This window comes from Mesoplodon mirus (genome assembly GCF_964341445.2).
Source record: "Mesoplodon mirus genome assembly, chromosome: 6".
NCBI lineage: Eukaryota > Metazoa > Chordata > Mammalia > Artiodactyla > Ziphiidae > Mesoplodon > Mesoplodon mirus.
In genome coordinates, this window is record NC_138982.1 from 1,817,987 (window position 1) to 1,842,082 (window position 24,096).

At 47.9% G+C, this 24,096-nt stretch overlaps 1 protein-coding gene across 2 annotated transcripts in view; it reads left to right on the top strand.

Annotated features, from left to right (window-relative positions):
- Positions 1–12,725: 12,725 nt before the first annotated feature.
- EPHB1 (EPH receptor B1) overlaps positions 12,726–24,096 on the top strand; it is a gene marked incomplete at both ends in the record, with an annotated part of 429,300 nt that continues 417,929 nt past the window's right edge. For both annotated transcript variants that reach the window (XM_082625932.1, XM_082625933.1), the window contains one exon: positions 12,726–12,786. In XM_082625932.1, coding sequence (XP_082482058.1) covers positions 12,726–12,786 — 61 coding nt within the window. The remainder of the gene's footprint in view (positions 12,787–24,096) is intronic.

Here is a 24,096-nt window from a genome sequence, read left to right on the forward strand (position 1 = left end):
TGTCTTAGCAACATTTATTGCTTGGTTTATCCCTTCCCCAGTACTTTGTAATTCTTTTTGTGACATGGATATTCCATCAACACATTGGTCCTAAATCACTACATCAATTCCATATTGTTTTATTTATGGTAGCTTTATAACACGTATGGATAGCTGATCAGGCAAGGTCCTCCATTCTGTTTGTTTTAAAAATGGTCTTGGTTATTTTTGCCTTTTGCCTGAATTCAGGGTCAAATTGTCAAATTCTTCAAAAATATTTTGGATATTTTTATTGTGTTTGTATTAAGTTTATAGTTAAAATTGGGGATAATTGCCATCACTTTTCTCAGCCATGAACATGGTATATCTTCCCCGTCATTTAGGTTTTCTTTAATAGAGTCTTATACTTTTTTCCATACAGGCCTTTTAAAGCTTTCTTTAGATTTGTTCCAAGATACTTCAATATTTGCTGCTATTAAAATGCTATACTATTAAAAATTACTTATTATTTTTTTGTTGATGTTTAGGAAAGCAGTAGAGTTTTATATATTGACTTTGTAACCAGCAAACTTGCTCATCTCTCATGTTTGGTCTAATGACTTGTCTGTACAGTCTCTTGGGTTTTCTAGATAGATAATGTTATTATTTATGACTCAATATGGTTTTCTTTCTTCCTTTCCATTCTTTATAGCTTTCATTTCTTTTTCATGTCTTATGAGTGGCTGGCTAGGACCTGCAATAAAATGTTTATTAGAAACAAAGACAGCAGGCAGGCATCCTTTTCTTTTCCCCACCTTCAGAGGGAATGCTTCTGATGTTTGACCATCTGATGTATTATTTGCTCTGGGGTTTTGGCATATACCATGTCTCAAGATTAGAAAGTTTCTTCCTATCCTCTTATTAAATACTTTTTAAATTGTGAAAAAGTTATGAATTTTTATCAAATATTTTATGTGTCTATGGAGATGAGTATATACATTTTTCCTTTAATCAGTTAATGAAGTGAATAAATTTCTCTAAAATTAGACTACGCTTATAGTCCTAGTACAATTTTGAATTGGTCCCCTTAAAAAAAAGAAAGTATACAGTACATTTCTGGGTTCAGTTTGAATATATTTTGTTATATATTTGTGCACTTATTTGGTCCTTTATTTTCTTGTACAGTTCCTCTCAGGTTTTTTTTTTTTTTTTTTTTCAGGTAAAGGGGCACTTAATTAATGCTTCTTTATTTTTTTATTTTTTATTTTTTTACAACTTTATTGGAGTATAATTGCTTCACAATGGTGTATTAGTTTTTACTTTATAACAAAGTGAATCAGTTATACATATACATCTGTTCCCATATCCCTTCCCTCTTGTGTCTCCCTCCCTCCCACCCTCCCTATCCCACCCCTCCAGGTGGTCACAAAGCACCAAACTGATCTCCCTGTGCTATGCGGCTGCTTCCCACTAGCTTACGTTTGGTAGTGTATATATGTCCAGGCCTCTCTCTCGCTTTGTCACATCTTACCCTTCCCCCTCCCCATATCTTCAAGTCCATTCTCAAGTAGGTCTGTGTCTTTATTCTTGTTTCACCCCTAAGCTTCCTAACATGATTTGGGAAACATATCCTTGAATGTTTGGAGGAGAACTCACTGGCAAAACCATCTTAATGTTGTTTCCTTTTTGGTGCATAGATTGTTAATTACTGATTGAAATTATTTCATGGTAATGAGTCTATTCAAATATTCTAATTTTTTATGAATTAGATTGCTTATGTTATATTTTTCTATTTCATTCAAGTGGTTCATAGTATTCTCTAAACTTTCAGAGTTTTATTCTATACCTATGTCCCTCTTTTCATCCCTAACACTTTGTCTCATTACAGATTTCTTGCAAACCAGCTCAATCTTGTTAGAAGCTTTTTCCATTTTACTAGTTCTTTTTTTTTTTCAGACAGTGAGTTTTGAGATGTGAGGTCTTGTTAATAATTTCTGTATTTTCCATTCCTGTATTTTTATGTATTTATCTTTATATTATATTGCTTTCCTTTGAATTATTCTCAGTTTTATTGCTCATTTTAACTTAGTGATTTCTTCTATTCTTATAAACTTTCTAATATTCTGATATAAGATACAAAATTACCTTTAAATATCACTTTAGCTGCATGTCAAAATTCTGAGAGGTTGAGTTTTAGTTATTGTTCTATTTGAAATATTTTTCATTTCCCATTAAGATTTCTTATTTAAAGGTTGTTAAAGTGTGTTTCAAATTTTCTCTTGTTATTGATTTCTAATTGAATTACTTTGAGGTTAGATGCTGTGACTGGTATGACCAATTATTTAGCCTTTGTTGAGACTTACTTTGTGGTCTGGTAAGTAGTCAGTTTTTGCAATTGTTCTTCATATACTTGAGAATAATAGGCAATCACTAGTGATTAGATAGGGCTCTGCATATACCTCTTAAATTAAGTTGGGTAATTATGTTGTTACAGTCTTCCAGTACCAATTTTCACCTGCTTGATCTATAATAACTAAATGAGGTGTGTTAAAATCTCTCTCTATAATGGTAGATTTGTCAACTTCTGTTTGAAATTCTGCCCTTTTTTTTCTTTGTACATTTGAGTCCATGCCTTAGGTGCATAGAAATTCAGAATCCATGTGTCTTCCTAAAAAAAAATTATTCATTTTATTATTGTGTATTGCTTCTTTCAGTACTAATAATGTCTTTTCCTTAATTTTTGTGTTAATCTAGCTAGAATGGATTTCTAAAATCAATATTTTCCTGACATTTTCTGGCATATATTTTTCTTGTCCATTTACTTTGAACATGTTTGAATCCTTATTTTTTAGTGTGTTTCTTCCAACAATATATAATTGGATTTTCTTCTTAACCAGTATGATGTTCACCTTTTTAAATAAGTTTATTTCATTTATATTTACTATGTTGCAGATACATTTATTGTGATTGCTAATATATTTGGATTTATTTCCATCATCTTATTTTGTGCTTTGTGTATGTATGCTGTGATTTTCTTTCCTTAATCTTTCTCCTTTCCTACTTACCATTGTATTGATTAAGTTTCATTATTCCCTTTTTCTCCCACTGCTTATCTGGGAAGTGGTTACCCTTAACATTTTAAAGTATGACTGACTAGATAGACAAGATCTAAATTTTTTCAATACCTCTGCCTGTCTCCAGAATGGCACCAGCATTTTAAAAAACATTTAGCCTTTTAACTGCTATCTTAGATGTTGTTCATATTCAGTATTTTATTGTTATTTAGTATTTAGTGCTTTTACAAATGCCAAAGATTTGGCCATATTATTGCTTCTTTCATCTTACTTTGCTCTTCTGATTTCATTTCTCTTATTCATGAATGATTTCTTTTTTTTTTTTTTTCTTTTTGCGGTATGCGGGCCTCTCACTGTTGTGGCCTCTCCCGTTGCGGAGCACAGGCTCCGGATGTGCAGGCCCAGCGGCCATGGCTCACGGGCCCAGCCGCTCCGCAGCATATGGGATCCTCCCAGACCGGGGCACGAACCCATATCCCCTGCATCGGCAGGCGGACTCTCAACCACTGCGCCACCAGGGAGGCCCATGAATGATTTCTTTTAGTAGATCTCAGAGACAGTATCTTGGTGGTAAATGTCCTAAGTCTTGCTTGATAAAGCCTTTATTTTGCACTCAGTCCTGAATACAAATTTAGCTGGATATAGGATTTTAGGTTATACAAAATTTTAGATTCATATTTATTTTCTTTCTGCTGTTAACATTTTGCTGCTGGGAAGACTAATTTTCATTTCTTAAAAGTAACCATCATTTCTTTTCTTTCTTTTTTTTTTTTTTTTTTTGAGTTTCATAGATTTTTTTTTTTTTTTTTTTTTTTGCAGTACACAGGCCTCTCACTGTTGTGGCCTCTCCCGTCGTGGAGCACAGGCTCCAGACACGCAGGCTCAGAGGCCATGGTTCACAGGCCTAGCTGCTCCATGGCATGTGGGATCTTCCCGGACCGGGGCACGAACCTGTGTCCCCTGCATTGGCAGGCGGACTCTCAACCACTGCACCACCAGGGAAGCCCCCATAGATTTTTAACATGTAATATTTTCTCTTTTTTAGCTTTTTATTTTATATTGGAGTATAGCTGATTAACAATGTTGTGATAGTCTCAGGTGCACAGCAAAGGGACTCAGCCATACATATGCATGTATCCATTCTCCCCCAAACTCCCCTCCCATCCAGGCTGCCACGTAACATTGAGCAGAGTTCCCTGTGCTACTGTCATTTCTTTCTGATCACTTTTAAGATTTTTTCTGTCTTTGGTGTCGTGAAGTTTCATTATGACTTGTCTAGGCATGAATATTTTTTGTTTATTCTGCTCAGGACTTCCTAAATCTGTGCTTCTTCCATATGAACAATCCATTTCTTCCATCAGTTCTGGAAAACTTTCTGCCATTTTCTCTTAATATTGCTTAACCACCCCCCCACTCCAATTACTTCAATTATTTCCTTTTAAGTATTTAAAAAATTATGATAGCCTTCTCTTTGCATCACCCATATACCTCAATCTCTTTTAATGTTTTACATGTCTTTATTTTTCTGTGTTGCATTATAGCCAATTTTCTAAGATTTTACGTGAAGTTCAGTAAACTTCTCTTTAAGCATATTTAATGTCTTAAGACTATCCATTTAGTTTTTAGTTTCAGTGTCTTTAAGCTTTTCCTATTTTATGTTGTTCTCTCATAAATATTTAATTTTTTGTAGTATCTTATTTTAAATATTGATATTTAAGTCTTTCTTTGATAGTTCTATAATAATGTGTCTACTCTGTTTAGTCTGCTGAATTTTGCTTATGGTAGATTTATTCATGTGTTCTGTGATTTTGGACTGTGAGTTCATATTTGGCAGGGCTTTATCTGTGGGAATCTTATGGGCTCGTGTGTCCTTTTTGCATTTCCTTCTACCAACCCATTTACAACAAATTATTTTCAATTGAGTTCCTGGCTTGGGAGATTTGAGATTAAGTAGTATAAATCTGAACTCAAGCCTGTGGTAAGTGAAGGCCTATCATAGGAGTTCTGTGGGGAGGTTACTGTCTCTCACACCCAAGTCAAGCCCAGGTTGAGATGCAAGCTTCCTAGTCCTCCTCTCTGACAGTGGGTAAACGTTTTTCTCAGTCCAGTATTTCAATGAAGGTGTTGCAATTTGAGGCCTCAACTTTATGCAGTGGTCTCAGTTCCAACTTTCTGTCTTGCATTCATTCAAAGCCTTGTTTCCAAGTGATATACATTAAAATTCAAGCCATTAGATTTCTGGACCAGGCACTAGTCCCTGCCCACACTGCAGTATAAGCTCCCACAATTATCATTCTGGATTTTAGTACTTTCTTTCTAGACTCTTGGGGATAATTATGGGTCCTGCAATGTACTGAAAAGAAGCTACTTTACATATTATTGAGTTCTTTTCTGGATATGTTTAGCAAGAGTTTTGTGGCTTAACCTATAGTATTACCATGAATGAAAGTTATTCTTTTACTATTTATTTTCCCCTTTGTTTTACATATATGTAAAATGATAATATTTTTTAGCCAAAAAGTCTTCTTTATCAATATTCAGTTTATTCATATTTGTTATTGGAAGTGATTTCTGTCATTTCTTATGCATTCTTCTTGGTTAACAATAATTTATCTTCTGTTTAATAATTTTTCAATTCCTTTAAAAAAATACAAGTTATATATTATTTTTATCTTCTCTAGTGTTTTCAAAAGTATATATACTTCTTTAAATTGTATTTGTGGAAAATTTCAACTATTTAAAACTGTTTTTAAACTAATTTTAACTATTTTAAACCAATTTCAGTATTTGTAAGATACAAGCATTTAAGAAAAAAAAGCTTCTGAATCCCTCCTATGTGAACAAGGAATTTCACAAAGCTTTGTTCCCCCACCTAACATCCCCCTCCTCTTTGGTCTTAATATAATTTGAGCTATTAGATTTAGGTTTTTGTAATTTGAATTTTAACAACATGTATATTTTTTATTGAGACTACTTTTGATATTTTTATTCAATTTAAAAGTGGTTTGCAAACATTTAGACATCTATTTTAGTTGATTTTATGCTTGTCACCAAACTTCATCTCTATCATTTGGATATATTTTAAAGTAACTTTTTAAAAAAACTGCTGCAAATTTTCTGAGACTGGAAAATTTAACTGAAATTTAAAGCAACTGTCTGTTGCTTTTAGCCTGCTCAAATATATTATTTGTGTCACAAATTTTTCACTCATCAGAGTCTACAGCTCTGGCTCCATTTTCTTTTGGAATTTAGTCCAACTGTAGGTAATCTAATCTGTTTTTCTATGTGTCTGTTTGTGTGTGTCCTTGGGTAGATGTAAGATTTCTTTAAAATATCTTCAAAAACATCACCAAGATGGGACTACCAGGCCTTTACTCAGCTAAGTAAAGTTTTTTTTTTTTTTTTTTTAATATTGGTAGCTTTGCCATTACTTTCATGACATTTATACAGCTGCCTCTTTTAGGAACTCTAAACTCTTTCAGGAATGTTTCTGGGAATTCTTTGGAGTCCCCAGCTCCTGGCAAGCATGAACACAATTTTACGTATGTTGGTCCTCCATCTTGTGTCTTCCATATGTTTGTATTCTCTCTCAATGTTTTTCCTTTTCTGTCCATTTTGCATGCATTTTTGGAAAGATTCCCCAGCTTGTCTTCAACACCACTCATTCAATGCTCAGCAGCAGCAAATCTGCTCTTTCCTGCCACACCAGTGTAGAGTTTAATTCTGCCCTGCATTTTTGTTTCCTTAAAACCCTCTCTCTGTCTCTTTCTCCTCCCTTCTCTCATTCTGTTGCCTTTTCCTCTTAGCCTGTTTTCTTGTCAGCTTCTTCCTTTGTCATGGAATTTGTCTTTATGCATACCAAGAAGCTTATTGAAAATGTCTCTTGACTGTGCAGAGCATCATTTTTAAAGGGATGCTCCCCCTCAGGGTCTTGGAGGTACTGTCCCTGCTCTTTGTCTTGCAGTATTTCCAACAGGTCCCTGGGCTCTCCTGACCCCTTTTCATTCCTTCTTGAGAAGGGAGGGACTCAGTCCTGTTTTATGCTAGGCAGGAGGAGTGGATTGGTCTTGGGCCCCACCATCTCCCTGCTTGCTAGATAGCTGAATCATCTTTTTAGATCTACAGCTGGAGAACTAGCCAGTGTAGCCTTCATCTAGTATATCTGCTCCACTGAGGTGGCATCTTTCTCCAACTACCATGTTGATTCTCTGGTGCTCTGACCTGATGTGTCACAGGGAAAACTACACTCTGCAGTTGTACTGCTCCCACAATTATTACCATATCTGCTCCAGCCTCTTGACTTTTCTTCCCCTCCAGAATGCATTGTGTCTCCATCAGCCCATCACCTGTCCAGTTGTCTTGCTCATTTTCAGGCTCTTCTGGGTATAAGAAGACTTTGGGGAAGGGAGGAAGATGACTTGGGGAAACTGTTCTTCATTTGGTTCAGAGTTGAAGCAATAATGGTGATGGATATTTACTCCATTCTCTGGTTAGTAGAGATCCTGGGTGTCTGAGTCAGGTATTGACAGAATGGGAATTACCATGTATCTTCCTATTTCTTTAAAGCAAGTTCTCTTTATGGAAGAGAACTTGGCATATGTCATACATGTGTTTGATAGGTTTTTCTCCATCCAGCTTCATCTGCCTTATAAGGATCGTTAGTTCCTTCCACATCCTGGCAATTAGGTTGTCTGTCAGTGTTCATTCACCTTGTTACTCTGAGTCTTCATATTTGTCTGTATTTGCTGGGGTGTTTTCCTGAGAAATAGAGAGAGGCTTTGTTAGAAGCCTCTAGCCAGAGACCATTTTGTACAGAAAGTCCCACAATGCATTTCAGTGTCTGTCTTCCCAAGGAGACCCTGAGATCCTTAAAGGGAGGGTCTGGGTCACAGACATCACTGGGTCCCCAGTACTTTGCAGGCAACCAACACTGAATTCCTGATCAATAAACATTGAAAGAACAAAAGAGGGAGAGGAAGCTTTTTTTACTTGTCTATTATCCATTGTTAAAATGTTTTAAATAACTCGTAAATGATCTACCTGCCTCTCCAAAAAGAACAGATGAAAATGTGTCTTGCAGCTTAAGAATCTAATTAAAGGTAGCTTGGGTCATGGAGTGTGTGACTAAACCTTTCATTTATGCAGTTAAATAATGTTTAGAAAGAAAAAGATGGGATAAGAGAGCAACTTAATATCTCAGGTACAAGACACCCACATGATCATCCTCAGGGTGGTTACTATTTGTCTGTGCTCCCACTACTAAGTAGAATGAAGAAAACAGGCTTAAACTACAACAAAAGGGATGCAGGTTAGCGGTGAGCAGGAACTTTCTAATAGAGTAGCTTCATAATGTGTAGAATGGAAGCTGGGCAATTGCTTTCACTAGAAATGCTTTTCAATATTTTAGACACAAAACTGTTTAGAGGTGGGGGTGACCTGGTTAGCTGCCCCCAAACCTTCCAGCCAGAAGGGCCTCTGAGCCCTAGCAAAAGGGTCAAGCCACCTTTGGGTGCCTGAGGGCCCTCAGCTGCTGGCTTGGAGGTAAGCATCTGTCACTTTGAAGGAGTGATTTAGTGATATCAAATAGCTGGGTGATTAATCAAGAAAACAAGTGAGCATTTGACTTCAGAGAGAAGAAAAAACAGCCAAGGAGTTGCTCTGGGGAAAATGGGCACCCAGGCTTGGAATCCCAAACCAATGGTGCTTTCAGGGATATTTACAGAGCATAAATCATTGCAAGAGAGAGATCAATCTGCTGCATGGCTAAATTAATATTTAACTTGCTCAGGATAAGTCAATCCCCTGGGTTATTAGAGAAATTAACAAAAGCCCTAAACTGATGCTATTCTTACCTGAACCATCAGCGTGTGTTAAAAGTCATCAGTGCCGTTCCCTCATACCCTTTCAAACTGTTGTGCCCTGTCCCCACCCCAATCCAACTCCCTCCTCTAACCCCTCTAATTTTCCCCCTACCTCCTTCTCTTCTTGCCACAGAACGCTTCCTTCAAAAAAAACCTAATATAGTTAATAGAGTAAATGAAAAGCTGACGGAACAGAGGTGAGGTCTGAAGCCCCATCCACTGACCACTTCGCGATCTGCATGTCCCCTGAGAGGACCTCAGAGAACAGTTTGAAACTCCTAGGTAGTGGCTCCCGAGCTTCACTGTGCAGCAGAATCCACTGGCGTGAGGACTATAAAACACACTCGTGGCCCTACCACATCGTTACCAACTTAAAATCCTCGTGAGCCTTGGGTGAGTCTTGGGGGTCAGAAGATATTAAGTGGGTGATTCTTGTGTAATTTTCCTGGTACAGGTTCAGAGACCCTGGCAGAGTTCTTGGGACCCCTGTAATTGTGGTGTCTCACGGTCCTCCCCAGAGCGAGGTTTGCAGTTGGATAATGCCTTCAGCCAAGTCTGGAACTGCTGCTCTGTACCCACACAAGGAGCTGTAGCACAAGACTGTGGGTGAGAGGGACCAGTTAAGGGACACCAAGGCTTCCTGGGAGAGGTGGGCTATGGGTAGAAGTTGAGGGCAAGAAATTCAATTCATTTCATTTCAGTTTGCATGAAAACATCTGGTGCAGTGCTTGTATGCAGCAGGTGCGCAATAAACAGAAGTCATTCCCCTCGCGTCTCACTACCCACCATCACCCTTTAGCTGTTAACCTTGCTTATTTTCCAGTCCTTCCCATCACCTGACACCTATTTCCTCTTTATTGTCATCCTTCTCCACTACATCGTAAGCTGCCTCAGAGCAGGGTCTCTGTCTGCGTCTCCCCAGCCTCAAAAAAGCCCTGCCTGGCTCATAGTAGGTACCCAATAAATATTTGTGGAATAAATGGGTGAATGCATGGCTAGCCAGGTGCAAGGGAAGGAGAGCCTGGGTTGGGTGTGGGGTTGGTGAGGGGATCAAGCTGGCTGAGCAGCCCAGCCCAGAGGGAGCCTGGCAAAGTCTGGGTTGAGAAGGCATGTTCCAGGGAGCTTGTAGAGGAATCTGGATGCCACGCTGAAGTGGCTGGTCTTTCTTTAGCACACAATGAGGAGTCATTAGATTTCTGTGCTGGGAAGAGATAAGATCAAGCTTGGCTTGAGGAGGATTGGTTTGGCAGCAGAGTGCCGAAGGATTGGAGAGGGGAGGGGATGGAAGCTGGGTGACCAAAGCAGCGGGCTGGCACTGGGACAGGCTCACGGGCATGGGCCAAGGGCATCAGAAGCAAGCTGTGGCACAGGGGACTCTGCCTAATGTACCTCTCAAAAGACTGTGATGTTCATACAGTGGATTTTGTGTTTTGTATTTAATATGCATCAAAAACAGGACCACGGTCCTTCCTCCTTGTAAAGTAAGAAAATTTTATTATGATGTGTGTAGTTTACTTACCCTGCCTCAAAAAAAGAAGGTTAAACATTACATTGTTTTCCTTCAGGAAATGTAATTTGGGACAATTATCAACACCATTTTTTTGGTCCTTATTCCTATGGAAACTGTGTACATTTTCTTCTTGGGTGCTCTTTATGACTTTAAAAAATATTTTAAAAGTAATTTAGAAGTAAGTTTTTCAAATAAAGCAATATTTCTTAAAAAAAAAAAAAGGACTGTGATGTAGCAAAGGACAGAAAGGAGTCTGAGACTCATCCATGTATCCATCCACGGGCGCAGGGCTGGAGGCAGAAGAGCAGGTGAAGCTGCTGAGGAATTGTCCATGGACCCAGCAAGAGTTGAAGAGGGAACAGTACGAAGTGCTAAGATAGGTAGGAGGAGAGCGGCACCATGGAAACTGAGGAGAGCTCCCTGATGTCAAGGGTACTGAGGGCTTAGGAGGGCTATGGGTAACTGGGAGTGGGTCATTCCCGGGGTGATGGCTCCGGAGATGTTGGGATGTGCTTGGTGGTGAAGAAGGAGGACAAGGGAGTGAAGGCTGGTGCCGAGGCAGGGTGGCATGGAAGGCAGTGGGGAGGGAGGCAGCCCGAGTCAGAGTGGGGGAAGCCAAACAGTGTCAGGATGGGGAGAGGAGTCTGGCTATGACCGAGGTGGGGAGCAGTCCCAGCAAAGGAGAGACTAAACATTCAGGGTGGGAAGCTGATTTGGCAAAGCTGGAAGAGGAGGACTTAGAGCATGGGAGGGGCCATCACATCCGCCCACAGTTAAGTCACTGACAAACCTGGGAAAGGCTTGGTGGGGAAGAGGCGACTGTTGGGGAGTTGACCTCACAGGTCCTCCCTGACCCTGTAGGACCAGACCATCATCAGGTCTGGGGTGGGGGTGATGGGATGAGGACACTTCTCCAGCATAGCTTTACAGCCTCAAGGCAGATCTTGAACGCTCCGGCTATCCCTAGAGACAGGAAAAGAAAGCAGAGCTGGGGGTGCTGAGCCGGGGAGAATCGCTCCTGCCTCCAATGCCCTGTCCTCCTGTTGCCGCCTCTGCAAGTCCTTCCAGCCCCTCCCCCACAGTTTTGGTGCCTTCCCCCGCCTACCACCTTGCAGAGCTCTCGCTGCCCCTATTGCCTTCTGCCCCTCTAAGGGACTGTGTGACCACTGGTCCCTCCCGCCTGACCTGTCCTCTGGGGTCGGAGCCCTCGGTGGATGTTCACAGAACACATGGGGAAGTGAAAACTAAAGGCAGCCAGAGATTTCTGGGGTAAAAGAGCAGCAGGGAGCTGGACAGGAAGCATATCCAGTGCCCTGCACCCTGGGGCTACCGCCCCCAGATTCTCTGAACCTCATTCATTCAGTCAACGGATACATGCCAACACCTTCTACGGGCCAGGCATTGTTCTAGGCACTGGCCGTTCCGTAGTGAACAAAGCACACACGAATCCCGTTCTGGTAGGGAGAGACCCCCAGTAAACAAAACTGATTAGTAAAAACCACAGTGCGTTAGGTGAGGTGCTACGGGCAGGAGGGATAGGGTGTGCCATGGGGGCTGCACTAAATAGAGTAGTCAGGGTTGTCTCGCTGAGAAGATGAAAGAAGACAAATTTGATTATTTATAGTTCACCTAGTCCTGGTGGGCTGTAAGGGGAAGGGTCTTAGTCGGCCCCTTCCCTAGGCCCCCTAGGTTAGGGCATGGAGAGCTGGGGCCGGCCGGTGCGGTTCTCTGAGAGCACCACCAGGGGGAGCCCGGACCCCTCCTAGCGCCTTCCCAGCCCTCCCGCACAGCCTTGCAAGCAAAAGTTTTTCTTAAACTAACAATGCCAGTGTAAGGAGGTGCTCGCGCCTGATTGGACGGGGGAATTTTGCAGGTTTGATTCCTTGATTGGACAGGAGGTGTTAGGGGTGGGGAGAGAGCTGATGGTGGGGGATCCCGCACCCTCCCCCGTCAGGCTGGCCGGCTCAGTCCTCCAGTAGGCTCGGCTGTAGCTCGCAATGTGACACCAGGACGAACACGCACTCGCGCGCTCTCCCCGGCTCGCACTCCCTCGCCCGCTCTCTCACACACGCACGCACACACCCACCTCTCCCATAAACACACACACACACATGCACACCCACACCCACGCGCGCCCGCACCGCCCCACGCGCGCACACTCCCGCCCACGCCCACGCCGCGCTCCGGGGAGTCCGGTCCCGGCCAGAGCGCGAAAGGATACGGAGAAGCCACCGGCGGGGAGCGCAGCGGCACCCCGAGACGCGGTGCCCTCCCCCCGCGGCCGCCTCGGCTCGGGCTCGGCCTGGGGACCGCCGGCCGGCGATGGCCCTGGACTGCCTGCTGCTGCTGCTCCTCCTGGCATCCGCAGTGGCCGCGATGGAAGGTAACGTACCCACCGCGGAGCAAGTTGGCGGCTGTATCCCCGGGGCTTCTGTGGCTGCTACGCGTCGCCTGCATCCCGCGACCCGAGAGCCAGGTTGTTGGGGAGCATCAGCCGCGGCCGAGAGCGGGGCTGGGGCGGCACCCACCCGCGCGCCCCCGGCTGGCTCTCGGCGCCCGCAGCTGGTTCGCGGAGCCCTCTGGCTCCCGCGCCCGGGCGCACCTTAGCAGCCCCGGTCTCCCGCAGCTCGGCTCAGAGAGCACGGAGCCCGCTGCACTGCGGTGCAGGCTTCTTAGCTCCGGCGGAGACGGGCGTTGGGGAGGAAGGGGCGCCTCGGGCGGTCCGGCCCCTGGAGTACGGGCGTCAGTCTGCTCGCTTCCTATCCCGGGCACGGATGCTCTTAGGCAGCCGCGCGCCACCTCTCCTTTTCCTCCGCTCGGGATCCGCGGGCTCCAGAACTCGGCCCGGCGGGCTAGCGCTGCGCGCCGGGACCGGAGAAGCTCTGCCCCGGTACCTCGCAAGTGGCTGCCGAATGAGAGGAGCTGAGTTCATTGGCCCGACCCTCGGGGGACAGCTGGTGGTACCGGAGCCTGCGGGCTGCCTCTTTCCCGGGTCGGTCGGGCCGGGGTGAACACGTTTGTCGCCTCTTGCTCCTGAAAACAGGGGTGGGGTGGGGTGCGCGATCAGTCCTGACGAAACTCGCCCGGTATCCCTCCGGCCCGGGAAGGTGGCCGACGCGCAGCGACGCTCTCCCTGCTCCTTCAGCCTTGGCTGTGCCTCTGCCGCCGTGGCCCGGAGAGCGCGCTCCGCGGGCACAGCGCCTGGCGCAGCAGGGAGACCCGCGCTCGGCGGCGCCCGCGGATCCCTGTGGGAAATCCCTGCCCCTCTCCCGCCTCCCGCCCCCTTCCCCCGCCCCCTTCCTCGAAGCAGAGCGGCGGCCGCAGCCCCCTCCCGAAACGCAGCCGGCCTAGAGCGGAGTTTAGTGTCGGGATGGAAGCAATTCTGGGGAGGGATACGCGCCTCAGCCCCGCAGCCCCGGTGTCCGGCGTGGGTGAAACTCCACCGAGGGACTCCGCACGCAGCCCCCGGCGCCCGCGCCGCCTTCCGAGCTGGGAGCTCGCTCCGCTGGGCCGCCCAGGTCCTCGTCCAACTGCTACTGGTTGCCCAGCGGAACCCTCCGCCCGGCCCCAAGCCCCGTGGTTCAGCGCCCCGACCCCTCCTGAAAGTGGTGCCCTTCTCGGGGCGAAGCTGGGGCCTTGTGGCCCCGCGGCGGGGCTAAGATTACCCGGCCTGGTAGCGAAGACCACCTACCCTGCGTTCGTTCTGGTGGCGGCGCGGGGGCGCGGCGATTAATGCCTAGAAAGCTCGCTTTTGCTTTTCTGAAGGTGGCTTTTTGTCTGCCCTCCGCCCGCCGCTGCCCTCTCTGGCTGCCGGGTCTTTGTGCCGAGGGGGTTGCTCTTGGGAACGTGCAGGGCCTGGAATGTTGGGGAGCGCGATCAACACCCCGCAGAAGGGATGCTCGGATTTGACTTATTGAGAGGCACGCGCGGGAGCGGTCGAATTAGGACAAGCCAGGCGAGGCGCACCTCCACACCAGTCGGGACGACCTGGGAGAGCGGGCATTTGCAATGGGCGAGGCCACACTGCACTTCCTAACGCTGGGGCGGCGCGTCCTGCCCGCCGATCTTCGCGCCCCTTGGAGGGTCAGCGGCTCGGTCTCGGAGAGCAGATAGGTGCCTACTTGGGGAGCCTGGTCTCGGCGTTGGGTCTCCATCGTTGAAGGAGGGCACATGCATTCGAGCGAAATTGGAGAGCAAATGTGTGGGACCTCACGGGGCGTCTGGCGGAGCGCGGTTGCTACCCTAGACCCCCTCTTGGCTAGCCCTCCCTATCTGCTGGGCTGGAGAGGCCCCAGGGAGGGTGCCGTGGTGCGGGCGCCCAGCCGCGCGTACCGGTCCTGTCACCCAGGTCGTCCGGAGCCCTTCCCTCCTCGCAGCTCGGAAACTTTACCGTTAGCCTGGCCAGAAGAGCCCGGCTTTCTGGGCTGAACGTCTGTCTCTCCAGTAAGGGTTAAAAGAAATGCCACGTTCAGCGGAATATTGAAGCAGCCCTGGCGTCCCTGCTCAGTGCACAGGGATAGTACACACCATTCACTCCTTCCTCTCCCCCACGAACACAGGCGGGCTCATTTTCTCCTCCTCACACGCGGAGCTGCCTTCCCGCCTGCCTGGCTGGGCTGGGGCCAGCGTCATTCGGCTTGCGATGAGTGAGGAATAATTATCAGAAAAGTGGATCAATGAGCTGCCTACACAGAGAGCAGATCCCTCTTACACTGCCGTGGCCAGGCGGCGCCTCCCCTTGCTGGTTTGGCCACTTTTGTGTCTGTCTGTCTTCTTTCTCTCGTGGGTCTCTGTTGGAATTTCAGGGGGCCCTTGTCACCCAGGGCAAGCAGCTCCAAGAGCAGTCAGGTCCTCGGCCCAGGCCAGGGCAGCGACAGAGAGATAACGACAGCCGTGGGCCAGGTGGTGGGGACACTTAGCCAGAAGCAGGCGGGGCCCTAGGAGACCCTCCGCCGGGGTGGAAGCAGGGAAGGGGCTGGCTGACCTGGGGAGTGAGAGGCCCACCCTGAAGGAGACGGCCCCTTCCCTCCCCGCTTACAGCCCGCTCTGCTGTGTGGGGAGGGAGACGGCATGCAGGGCAGAGGCATGGGCTTCTAAAGGCTATTTTCAGAGGGGAGCAGGCAGGCTGGGAGGCAGGGATGCTGACATACTTTGGACTTCTATACACAGAACCAGGGCTCTGTTCTCTGTCTTCAGAAAAACAACTGCCTCTTCAAGTCCATGTCTTTTCACACTGGGCCTGAGAGCTTGTTGAGAACGGGCTGCTGGTGTCTGCGGGCTGCATTCTCTGAGCTGCCCTTTGGACCATACCCTTTGCGTCGGGGTCTGGAGACCTGGGCTTCTCTTGAGGTGCTTCTCAGGTGTTGGGCTGGCTGCAGACACTTCTCCCTCAGAGTGGAGTATTCCTGGGCTAAGCGTGTTGGCCCTTCTGGGAGGCAGTGCCCTGGAATCACTGGCAGCTCATAGCATCCTCCCAGCCCGAGCACCCACAGGCATCCACGAATGACCATAGACATGCAGGTGGCCTCTGTGTTCCACGCTCGCTAACCAGAGCACTCCCGGGAGAACTGCTCTTTGATGTGGCCCAGAGTGAAATCCTGGGCTTGCCACCCTTGTACGTGCACACGTTTGATTTGGTGGTAGGGCTTAACAAATAGTGAATTCTCGAAGGAATTGCTGATGTATGAATACATACACCCCTGAGTTACTGCACCCCTTCGTTGGGTACCCTACCTTGACATGCAAGGGCACTGAATCTCACCGTTCACAGTTTGTGGCAAAAAACCCCAACCTCAGCCTGTGTGCCTACAACAGGCCACCAGGCCAGGGGGTAATTGGCAGTTTCTGCATTTTCTGTTAATATTCATTTGCTACATGTGCCTCTGTTTTGGGTATCCATGAGCATGCATGAGCCGGCAAGCGGTAGCAGGCGCCAAAGATTGAAAAAAATGTCTGGGAGAGAAAAGTAAATTTGAGAGAATTCTATCCATTAGTTGATTATATTTTCTGTGTGTTATGAAACAGTTACCACTACTCAGTGATTGTGGAGGCACCCCGAAGCCAGTGAGTGGAATGCTGGCGAGGAAAGGTAACGCAGCCCTGGGCCATTGCTTGAGAAAAGTCTTGGCGGTGTAGACAGCTACAGATGTAGGACCCAGGCCTGAACCTTCTGGGTTGGAAAAGCAGAGCTGCCAGTAGCTGGTGATGCTCACCCATTCCAGCCTTAGAAGTTGGACAGGTAACATATGTTATGAGGATATCCCTGTACCGGTTTAAAAATAAAGATGCTATTAAAGTCAAAGATGCATTCATATTATTAAACTAAAACAATCATCTTAGCTAATCCTCAAGACTTCTTAGAAACCCTAAGGTTCAGGAGCGTAGGGTTTCCAGTGTGGGCAAAGGGTGGAGGCAGTTTTGGAAGCCAGTCATCTCAGGTAGGGATTTTTAGGCTTTAGGCAGCCTCATGGCACCTGGGCAATTTGCTATAGACTCCTGGACTCTTCCCACAAAAGTTCAGCAGGTCTGGATAGATCCTGAAAGTGTGCATTCTGGCTTCCCAGAAAATCCTGTTGTAGGTGCTTCCTGGAAATTCTGCCCAGGGGAATGGTTCTAAAATAGGCTGTGGGGCTTCCCTGGTGGCACAGTGGTTGAGAGTCTGCCTGCCGATGCAGGGGACACGGGTTCGTGCCCCGGTCCAGGAAGATCCCACATGCCGCGGAGCGGCTGGGCCCGTGAGCCATGGCTGCTGAGCCTGCGCGTCCGGGGCCTGTGCTCCGCAATGGGAGAGGTCACAGCAGTGAGAGGCCCACGTACAGCAAAAAAAAAAAAAAAAAAAAAAAAATAGGCTGCGGTCACAAATCCTGGGCAAGTCTTGCTCCACTTTGCACTTACTGAATGGCCTGGGACCTTCATTTTTAATAAAGGGCCCCAGTGATTCAGATGCAGGCAGTCTGGCACCAGTATATTTGGGAACTGCTGATAATAGCTAACACTTAACGCTAGGTGCTTTACATAAATTAATTCACTTAAACTTTAGACAACCCTATCAGGTAGGTATTATTATTAACCCTCCTCTCCCATTTTTCAGATGAGAAGACTGAGGTACAGGGTGGTTCAGTAATTTGATAAGACCACATAGCCAGTGAGGGGCTTGCACTGGAACTTAGGCAGTCAGGTTCCGGGGTTTGTGTTCTTAACCACTCCACCTCACTGCATCATTTTTGTAGGCTTTGCATGAAGAAAGGTTCAGATCCACCTGAATCCGTGGGCAGGAAGAATTCTAATGCTGATTCAACCACTGGCCGTTGGGTACTCCATTGATTACCGGGGACTCCATGTTTTCTTGGTCACGGGAGAAGCGATGAGTGAAAGTTTCGGATGATCCCAGCCCTTCAGCTGCAGCACCAGTTCCCTACCCCTTCTTTCCCACCTCCCACTCTAGTCCCGTCCCATGCACAGGCAGGCGCAGGGCTAGGGACCTATACCGTGGTGAGGCTTCCGATGAGAAATCTAGTAGAAAGACTGGGAGCATCTTTGTTCCTCTTCTTGCCCTGGCCACTCTCCCAAGGAAGAAATGATTGCAGACAAGGGTCCCTAAAGGAGATGGGCCTGGGCACCCTGTGCATCCTGGGGGCAGTGGAGGCAGCACACTGGATCCTTACCTGTTCCCCCCCACCACCCTCTCACCAACAGTCTAGAGCACATCCCTGTACCTGGATTCTAGGAGTCCACATTCCTTGGAAGAGCTGCCTTTATGTCTCCCTCTTCTGCATTAGCCACTTAAGCAACCTGAATATTTCCATCAGATTTCCATGTCTCCAAAGGTGGTGGAGAAACAGCATTGGATGCCTGCCCTTCTGAGGAAATTACTATAATAATAAAGTAACGCCCTGGGAGAGATTCCATATTTAAAAGCACAATTTTGCATGAGAAATTTCTCAGCCCCTTCCGTGGATTGCATTTCAGTTGCAGCAATAGTCAGGGTCCCCAGGTGTGTGTTTGTGCTCAGAAGGGGGGCATTGAGTGGCCAGGTCAGGGCCACCTGCTCCATCAAAGGCCCTCAAGCCTGACATCTGAGTCACCTCACTGGCTATTGTTGATCACTCCGCTGGGGGTTAGAGAGATGGGAACACACTGTGCAGGGAGGCCTGGAGGGAGGTGGGCTTGATTCTTCTTTGCTAATGGAACACTGCTTTCCGTCTGACCTAAGACAGAGGAAGCAACCGGATGTACAGTTTGCTCTCTTCCTCCCTGTGCCCCAGTTTCCTCATTGTTGAAAGGCTAACGGAGGGGCCGTTATGATGGTGAGGGTAGCAGGGGCTTGGGGTGGGCGCAAAGCCCAGGGTAGAAGCAGTTGTAGAAGTAGGAGGTTTGGGACTGGCAGCTGTGGGTAAAATGCAGTCTGGGGCATGGTGACCCCCTGACTAGTTGTGGGTGAGGTGTGGATCCTCTTAGGCTGGCAGGGGTTCTGCAGCAGCACCTCAGAGGTGAGTGAGTGTGAGCTGGGTCGACATTAAGAAGGGTCTTAGCCTGGTGCCCTCCATGAGGAGACCTTGCTTCCGGGACCTCTTGTTGGCCTGGTCCAGGCCTGCTGACCTGGTCCAGCACTGGGGCCACAGTCTTCACTGGTCTCACGCAGAATCATCCGCCAGGTGTCTCTCGGGGCAACTGGCTTTTACGTTTGCCACTAACTGTGAAAGAGAAGGTTTCACTTCCACAGCCTAGGAAGAATATCTTACCCACCTGTTCCCTCATTCCCCGGGCAGCTCGGGAGCCGAAAATCTGGGGCCCTTCACTACACCATAATGACCCCCATAATGGGGTCTTCAGGATGCTCATTTGCTAGAGAGGCTGAAAAAGTGATGAAAAAGGCCATCTCCCACTCTGCCCCCAGCAGAGGTGCTTCTCCAGGGCAGGGAAACCCCAGCGCCTGCAGACAAACCATTAGCAGCTTCTGAAGGAGGCTGCTCTGTGCCCTCATGGAAGGTTCCCAGAATTCTCTGGAGCAGCTCTGGGCCAACGTGGAAACATATAGGAAATTTCCTGAGGATTACCAGGACTCATTTCTGCCCACAAGTTGCACCCGAGGCCCGGAGTCTCTCCTCTCGTCCCTCCTGTTTCCTGGCAGCAAGTGACAAAATGACTGATTTGAATTTGACCTCCCTGTTCTGCTTCTCCATCCCCCCAGTGGAGGTGATAATGAGCAGAGAAATGGGCAGAGGCAGGTGGCCAGGAGGGGAGGGGCAAGTGAGGGAACAGGGGCCCCAGGCTGCAGCCTAGCACTAGCTTCTGAAGTCCCTGGGACTGATCCTGGGGCCGCTTCAGCTCGTGGGGGCCAACAGGGAGTCAGGCTTTTTCCCAGGGCCCCGACGTGTCGGGAGAAGGACTGGAGACAAGTTGTAGGGAAGGGAGGAGACTTTCCAGAAACCTTACAGCCTGGCAGCACTAGAGCCAGGACTAGACTAAGCTTCTATTGCCCATTTACCATGTGCTGATCCCATACCCTTAATATCCAACCATCTCTTCTCCCATTTTACAGGTGAGGAAGCTGAGGCATCACTGGCACAAGAGCTAAGATTCAAACTGAAGTCTTGACAAATTGAAGTTGGACAGCTCCTCAGCCTCTGCCTCCCAGTTCAGTGCCTTTTCTATTGAACATTGCTTACTCATGAATGAAATCAGGGAGCACTTATTAAGCACCAGCTGTTTATTCACTGTTCTGCCAGGTGCTGTCAAAGGTACCAGACAATATCCTGGCCTCTGTGCCCAAGTCCCTGTGGCCAGGCTGTCCTCCTGCTCTCTGGAACTGCCCCACCTGTGCCCCCAGCTGGAGGAAGAGCTTTTTCCTTCTCAGTTTGCATTTTCCTGTTTGCACATGGCCTTTCCCATGTTGTCCGACCAGTCAGACCCCCACTGTGGTCATTAGTGGTTTTCTTTTTGCTGCCTGTCCGTCTGGCTCTTGTCTTTGATGTGTTGCTTAGACAGTGGTGGCTCGGCATCTGGGCCGGGCTCGTGATGGTGGGGGTGTGTGGGGAGCAGGTTGCTGTGGGCCTCCTAGAGCTCCCACCACAGGCCCGCCTTCCAGAGGGAGGGCCAGTTGCCCGTGTTCTCCTTTGGGGACCGCCCTGACTTCTGCCCTGTGCACCCTGCCCTGCCTGGGGCCGTGTTACTCCCAGAGCTCTGGCAGCTCCTGTCCATTGGGACAGGTGCAGACCCACAACATCAGGGGAGGACATGGGGGTTTAGCATCAGGTTTGAGTGTGGAAGGCACGTAGGAGGAGTGGGGAGAGAAACCCCCCAGCATCCTAGTCTCATTGGACAGTGCCCGGTCCCTCTGGGGCCGTGCCTGTGGACAGTGCTGAGCAGGAGGACCGGCAATAAGGGCAGGCAGCTTCATCGACAGGGGCGGCAGAGAAAATACCTTATCTGTGAGCGGCAGCTGGGGCCTGCAGTTCATTGTTCTGTTGTTTTCCTCTTGTTATTTTTTCAGTACATCAAGGTGGGACCTTTGCCCTTGGCTTTCTCATTGATGCTGAGGCTTGAGCTGTGTGGTGAGCTTGGAAGGGGGAGAAAGAAGGGAGGACCCTCGCTCAGGAGGGCTGGGAAGGGAGCCCAAAGAGGGATGCTCTCAGGCCCTTTGGCAATGCATCGAAGTGGTCTGGATGCATTGGGGATGGGGTGGAGCGCAGGTTGTAAGCTTCAGGGCAAGGAAGAGGGTCTTAGTATCAGACCATCCACGGAGTTGTGGGTGAGTGCCCAGGGGCCTGTGTTGGGCACTGGTCAGACCATACTTTGGGTGTCAGACCACACTTTGGGTGTCAGACCACACTGTGCTACTTAGGTTTACCCTGGCTGGGGCGTGTGTGAATCTCTTCCAGCACCTTCAGGACTGATGCGAGACCCTTCACAATCTGGGTCCTCCTTTCCCCTACTCTGGTCCTGCCAGCAGCACCTTCTGCTGCTCCATCTTCCCCTGCTTCGCACGGGCACAGAGGCACACACGCTGCACAGGTACACACACCCCGGGCATCCCCTTTTCTTTTTCCCCATCTGTGCAGGGGCCCAACTGAGTGCTGCCATGTGCCTCCGGGTCTGCACCTGCTTGCTCTGCCTGTGTTGCGCTTGTCCCTGATCTTTCCTTGGCTAGCTCTCACTTAGTCTTCAGAATTTGCTATAGTGGTTGCCTCCTCTTGGAAGCCCTCCTCCTGGTCCCAGGCTGGACTAAGTGGCCTGCTGGTCCTCACCACAGCTGCTTCTGCCTCCCTCCGTGGGAGCACAGTCCACACTGGTCTGTAATTGCATGTTTATTTCACTGGAGACTCCACAGCTCTGTGAGCCCCTGAAGGGTGGGGCTCTGTCTTCATTGTCATGGTATCCCCAGCATGTGACATATAGGTAGCGGCAATGTGTATGTTGTATTAATGAATACAAAGAAAGAAGAGGTCAGTAGAACACACAAAAACCTGAAATCATGTCTTCTGTGGTAGTTTAAAACATGTCTGCAAATTTTTTGATATTCTTTTCATCAAAATATGAAACCTAGCTCCTCTCCATTTAAATATGGGTTGGCCTTCTGCTCACTCTGATGAATAGAACATGGCAGAAGTGATCTTGCCTAACTTTGGAGGTGAGATCAGAGAAGATCCTGCAGCTTCTTCCTGACTCTCTCTCACAAGGGATGTGAGACCTTGTGACCCTGACACCATATTGTGAGGAAGCCCAAGCAACTTGGAGAGACCACGTGGAGATATCCTAGGCACAGCCCTAGCTTAAATCCCAGCCCATTGCCAGCATCAAATGCCAGACATCTGAGCGAGTGAGTCTTCAGATGGTTGCAGCCTCCAGCTTTCCAGCCATTGCTTCTGACTCTAAGTGTGAAGAGACAGGATTTCCTCACTGAGCCCTGTCCAAATTATAGATTTGTGACAAAGTAAATCTTGTCATAGTTTAAAACCACTAGGTTTTGGATTGGTCTGTTATGTCGCAATTGATAACCAAAATATCCTAGGAGAAGTAGCAGAAGTAAAATGGTTTAGAGACGCTTACAGAGGACTTAAGGAGAGGCTGGGGAGAGGGAAGAGAAATGGTATCTCATTCATTCAACATCTAACAAATATTTGTCAACCTCTTACTATGTGCCAGGCAGTGTGTGCAAAACAGGGAGTGATGGAAAGGGAGCCCAGCCTTTGGGAGCATCTTGGTGGCAGGACAGGCAGTTATTAAGGAGACAAATAATGTAGAACATAATTTTAGGAAAGTACTATAAACGGAGTAAACAGGCTGATGTTATTGAGGGTGATGGGTGCGGGCTTGGGCAACTGAAAATGAGGGGAGAAGGTGGGGCAGGGACAACCCCTCTCTGTGAATACATGAAGGGTCATTTTGCCAAGCAGGCTTAGCTTTACTCAGCACGGGAGATGGATTTTGGCATGGTTATTAAATTCTTTCCAGACAAACTGAACCAAGCTGGGATAGGCTGCCTTGAGGGCTGATACAGCCCCATCCCGGGGTATCCAAGGAGGGCTGAGCCACTCCCAGAGGTGAGAGCCCAAATTCTACAAAAGGCAAATGAGGAGTGGGAGCAGAGGGTTAGAACTGACAGCTTGGCCTGGGAGCATCAGGTTCATGAATACTCGTACAGAGCACATCTGTTGAGCATCTACGTGAGAAACTTCGCACTGGAAGCTGAAAACATGAAGGTCAAAAAGACACAGCCTTTCCTTCCAGGAGCTCACCGATTAGCAGACTGGTGGGGGAGACGGAGCCATGCAAACTACAAGCTGTAACAGGAGGTATGATGGCATATGCTAGCTGTGGGGTCTAACAGGTACACATCAGCTGCTAGCAGAAACCAAAGGAGAGGGTCATACTTCCAATGGGAAGGATTTGAAGCAAGAGTGTGTGTGCAAGAGAGAGAAACAGAGATAGAGGCATGGGGAAAGCTCCTTGGAGGGGGGGTAGAAATTTGTCAGACAGAGATGGGAGTGGGTAGGGATGAGAAACCAAGACTGATAGTCATTCCTATTCTCTGTCTTATGAAGGTGGACTTCTGGAGCTCTCCATGAAGGGCTTTACCAATTTTATTAGCCATATCTTTGGTTATAGGGACAGATGTACAACTCAAGCTGGAGAAAAGCAAAGGGTAAGGAGTGATTACTGGCCCTTGTTATTCCTGGACAGTTTGGGACTTAGGTTGTGATTATATTTGGGGCACCAAGGCTGTCTTAGGACTCAGTCTCCCTTTCTTCATTCCTTAGCTTTGTGTCTGTGTCAACCCAGGTCCTGGCAGAAAACACATGGCATTCTCAAAGGGTTAATTGAGGAGAGTTTAGTGAAGAGACTTTTTCCAGAGGTATGAACAGGGTTAAGGGCACCAAAAAGTGTGGGATGCACCCAGGGTCTGGCCATAGAGGGAAACCATAGCTCCCCAAGGCCAGAAGGGGGAAGGGGAGGGACTGATGCCACCAGGACCTGGCAAGAGCTGTACTTGGAGAGAGCTCCCTGATGGGAGCTGTAGACATAGATAGAGGAATGCAGCTGCTGCCCAAACCATGCATGGGGATGGGGGGAGGGGCATCAGATTCTCTGAACTCTTTCTCCTCCACTATTTCATCACCTGCCAGGACCTCCTGTTGGGTGAACCCAACGTGGAAACCTGGTCCATGGAAGTCAGTCTCCTGAGGCTCAGAAG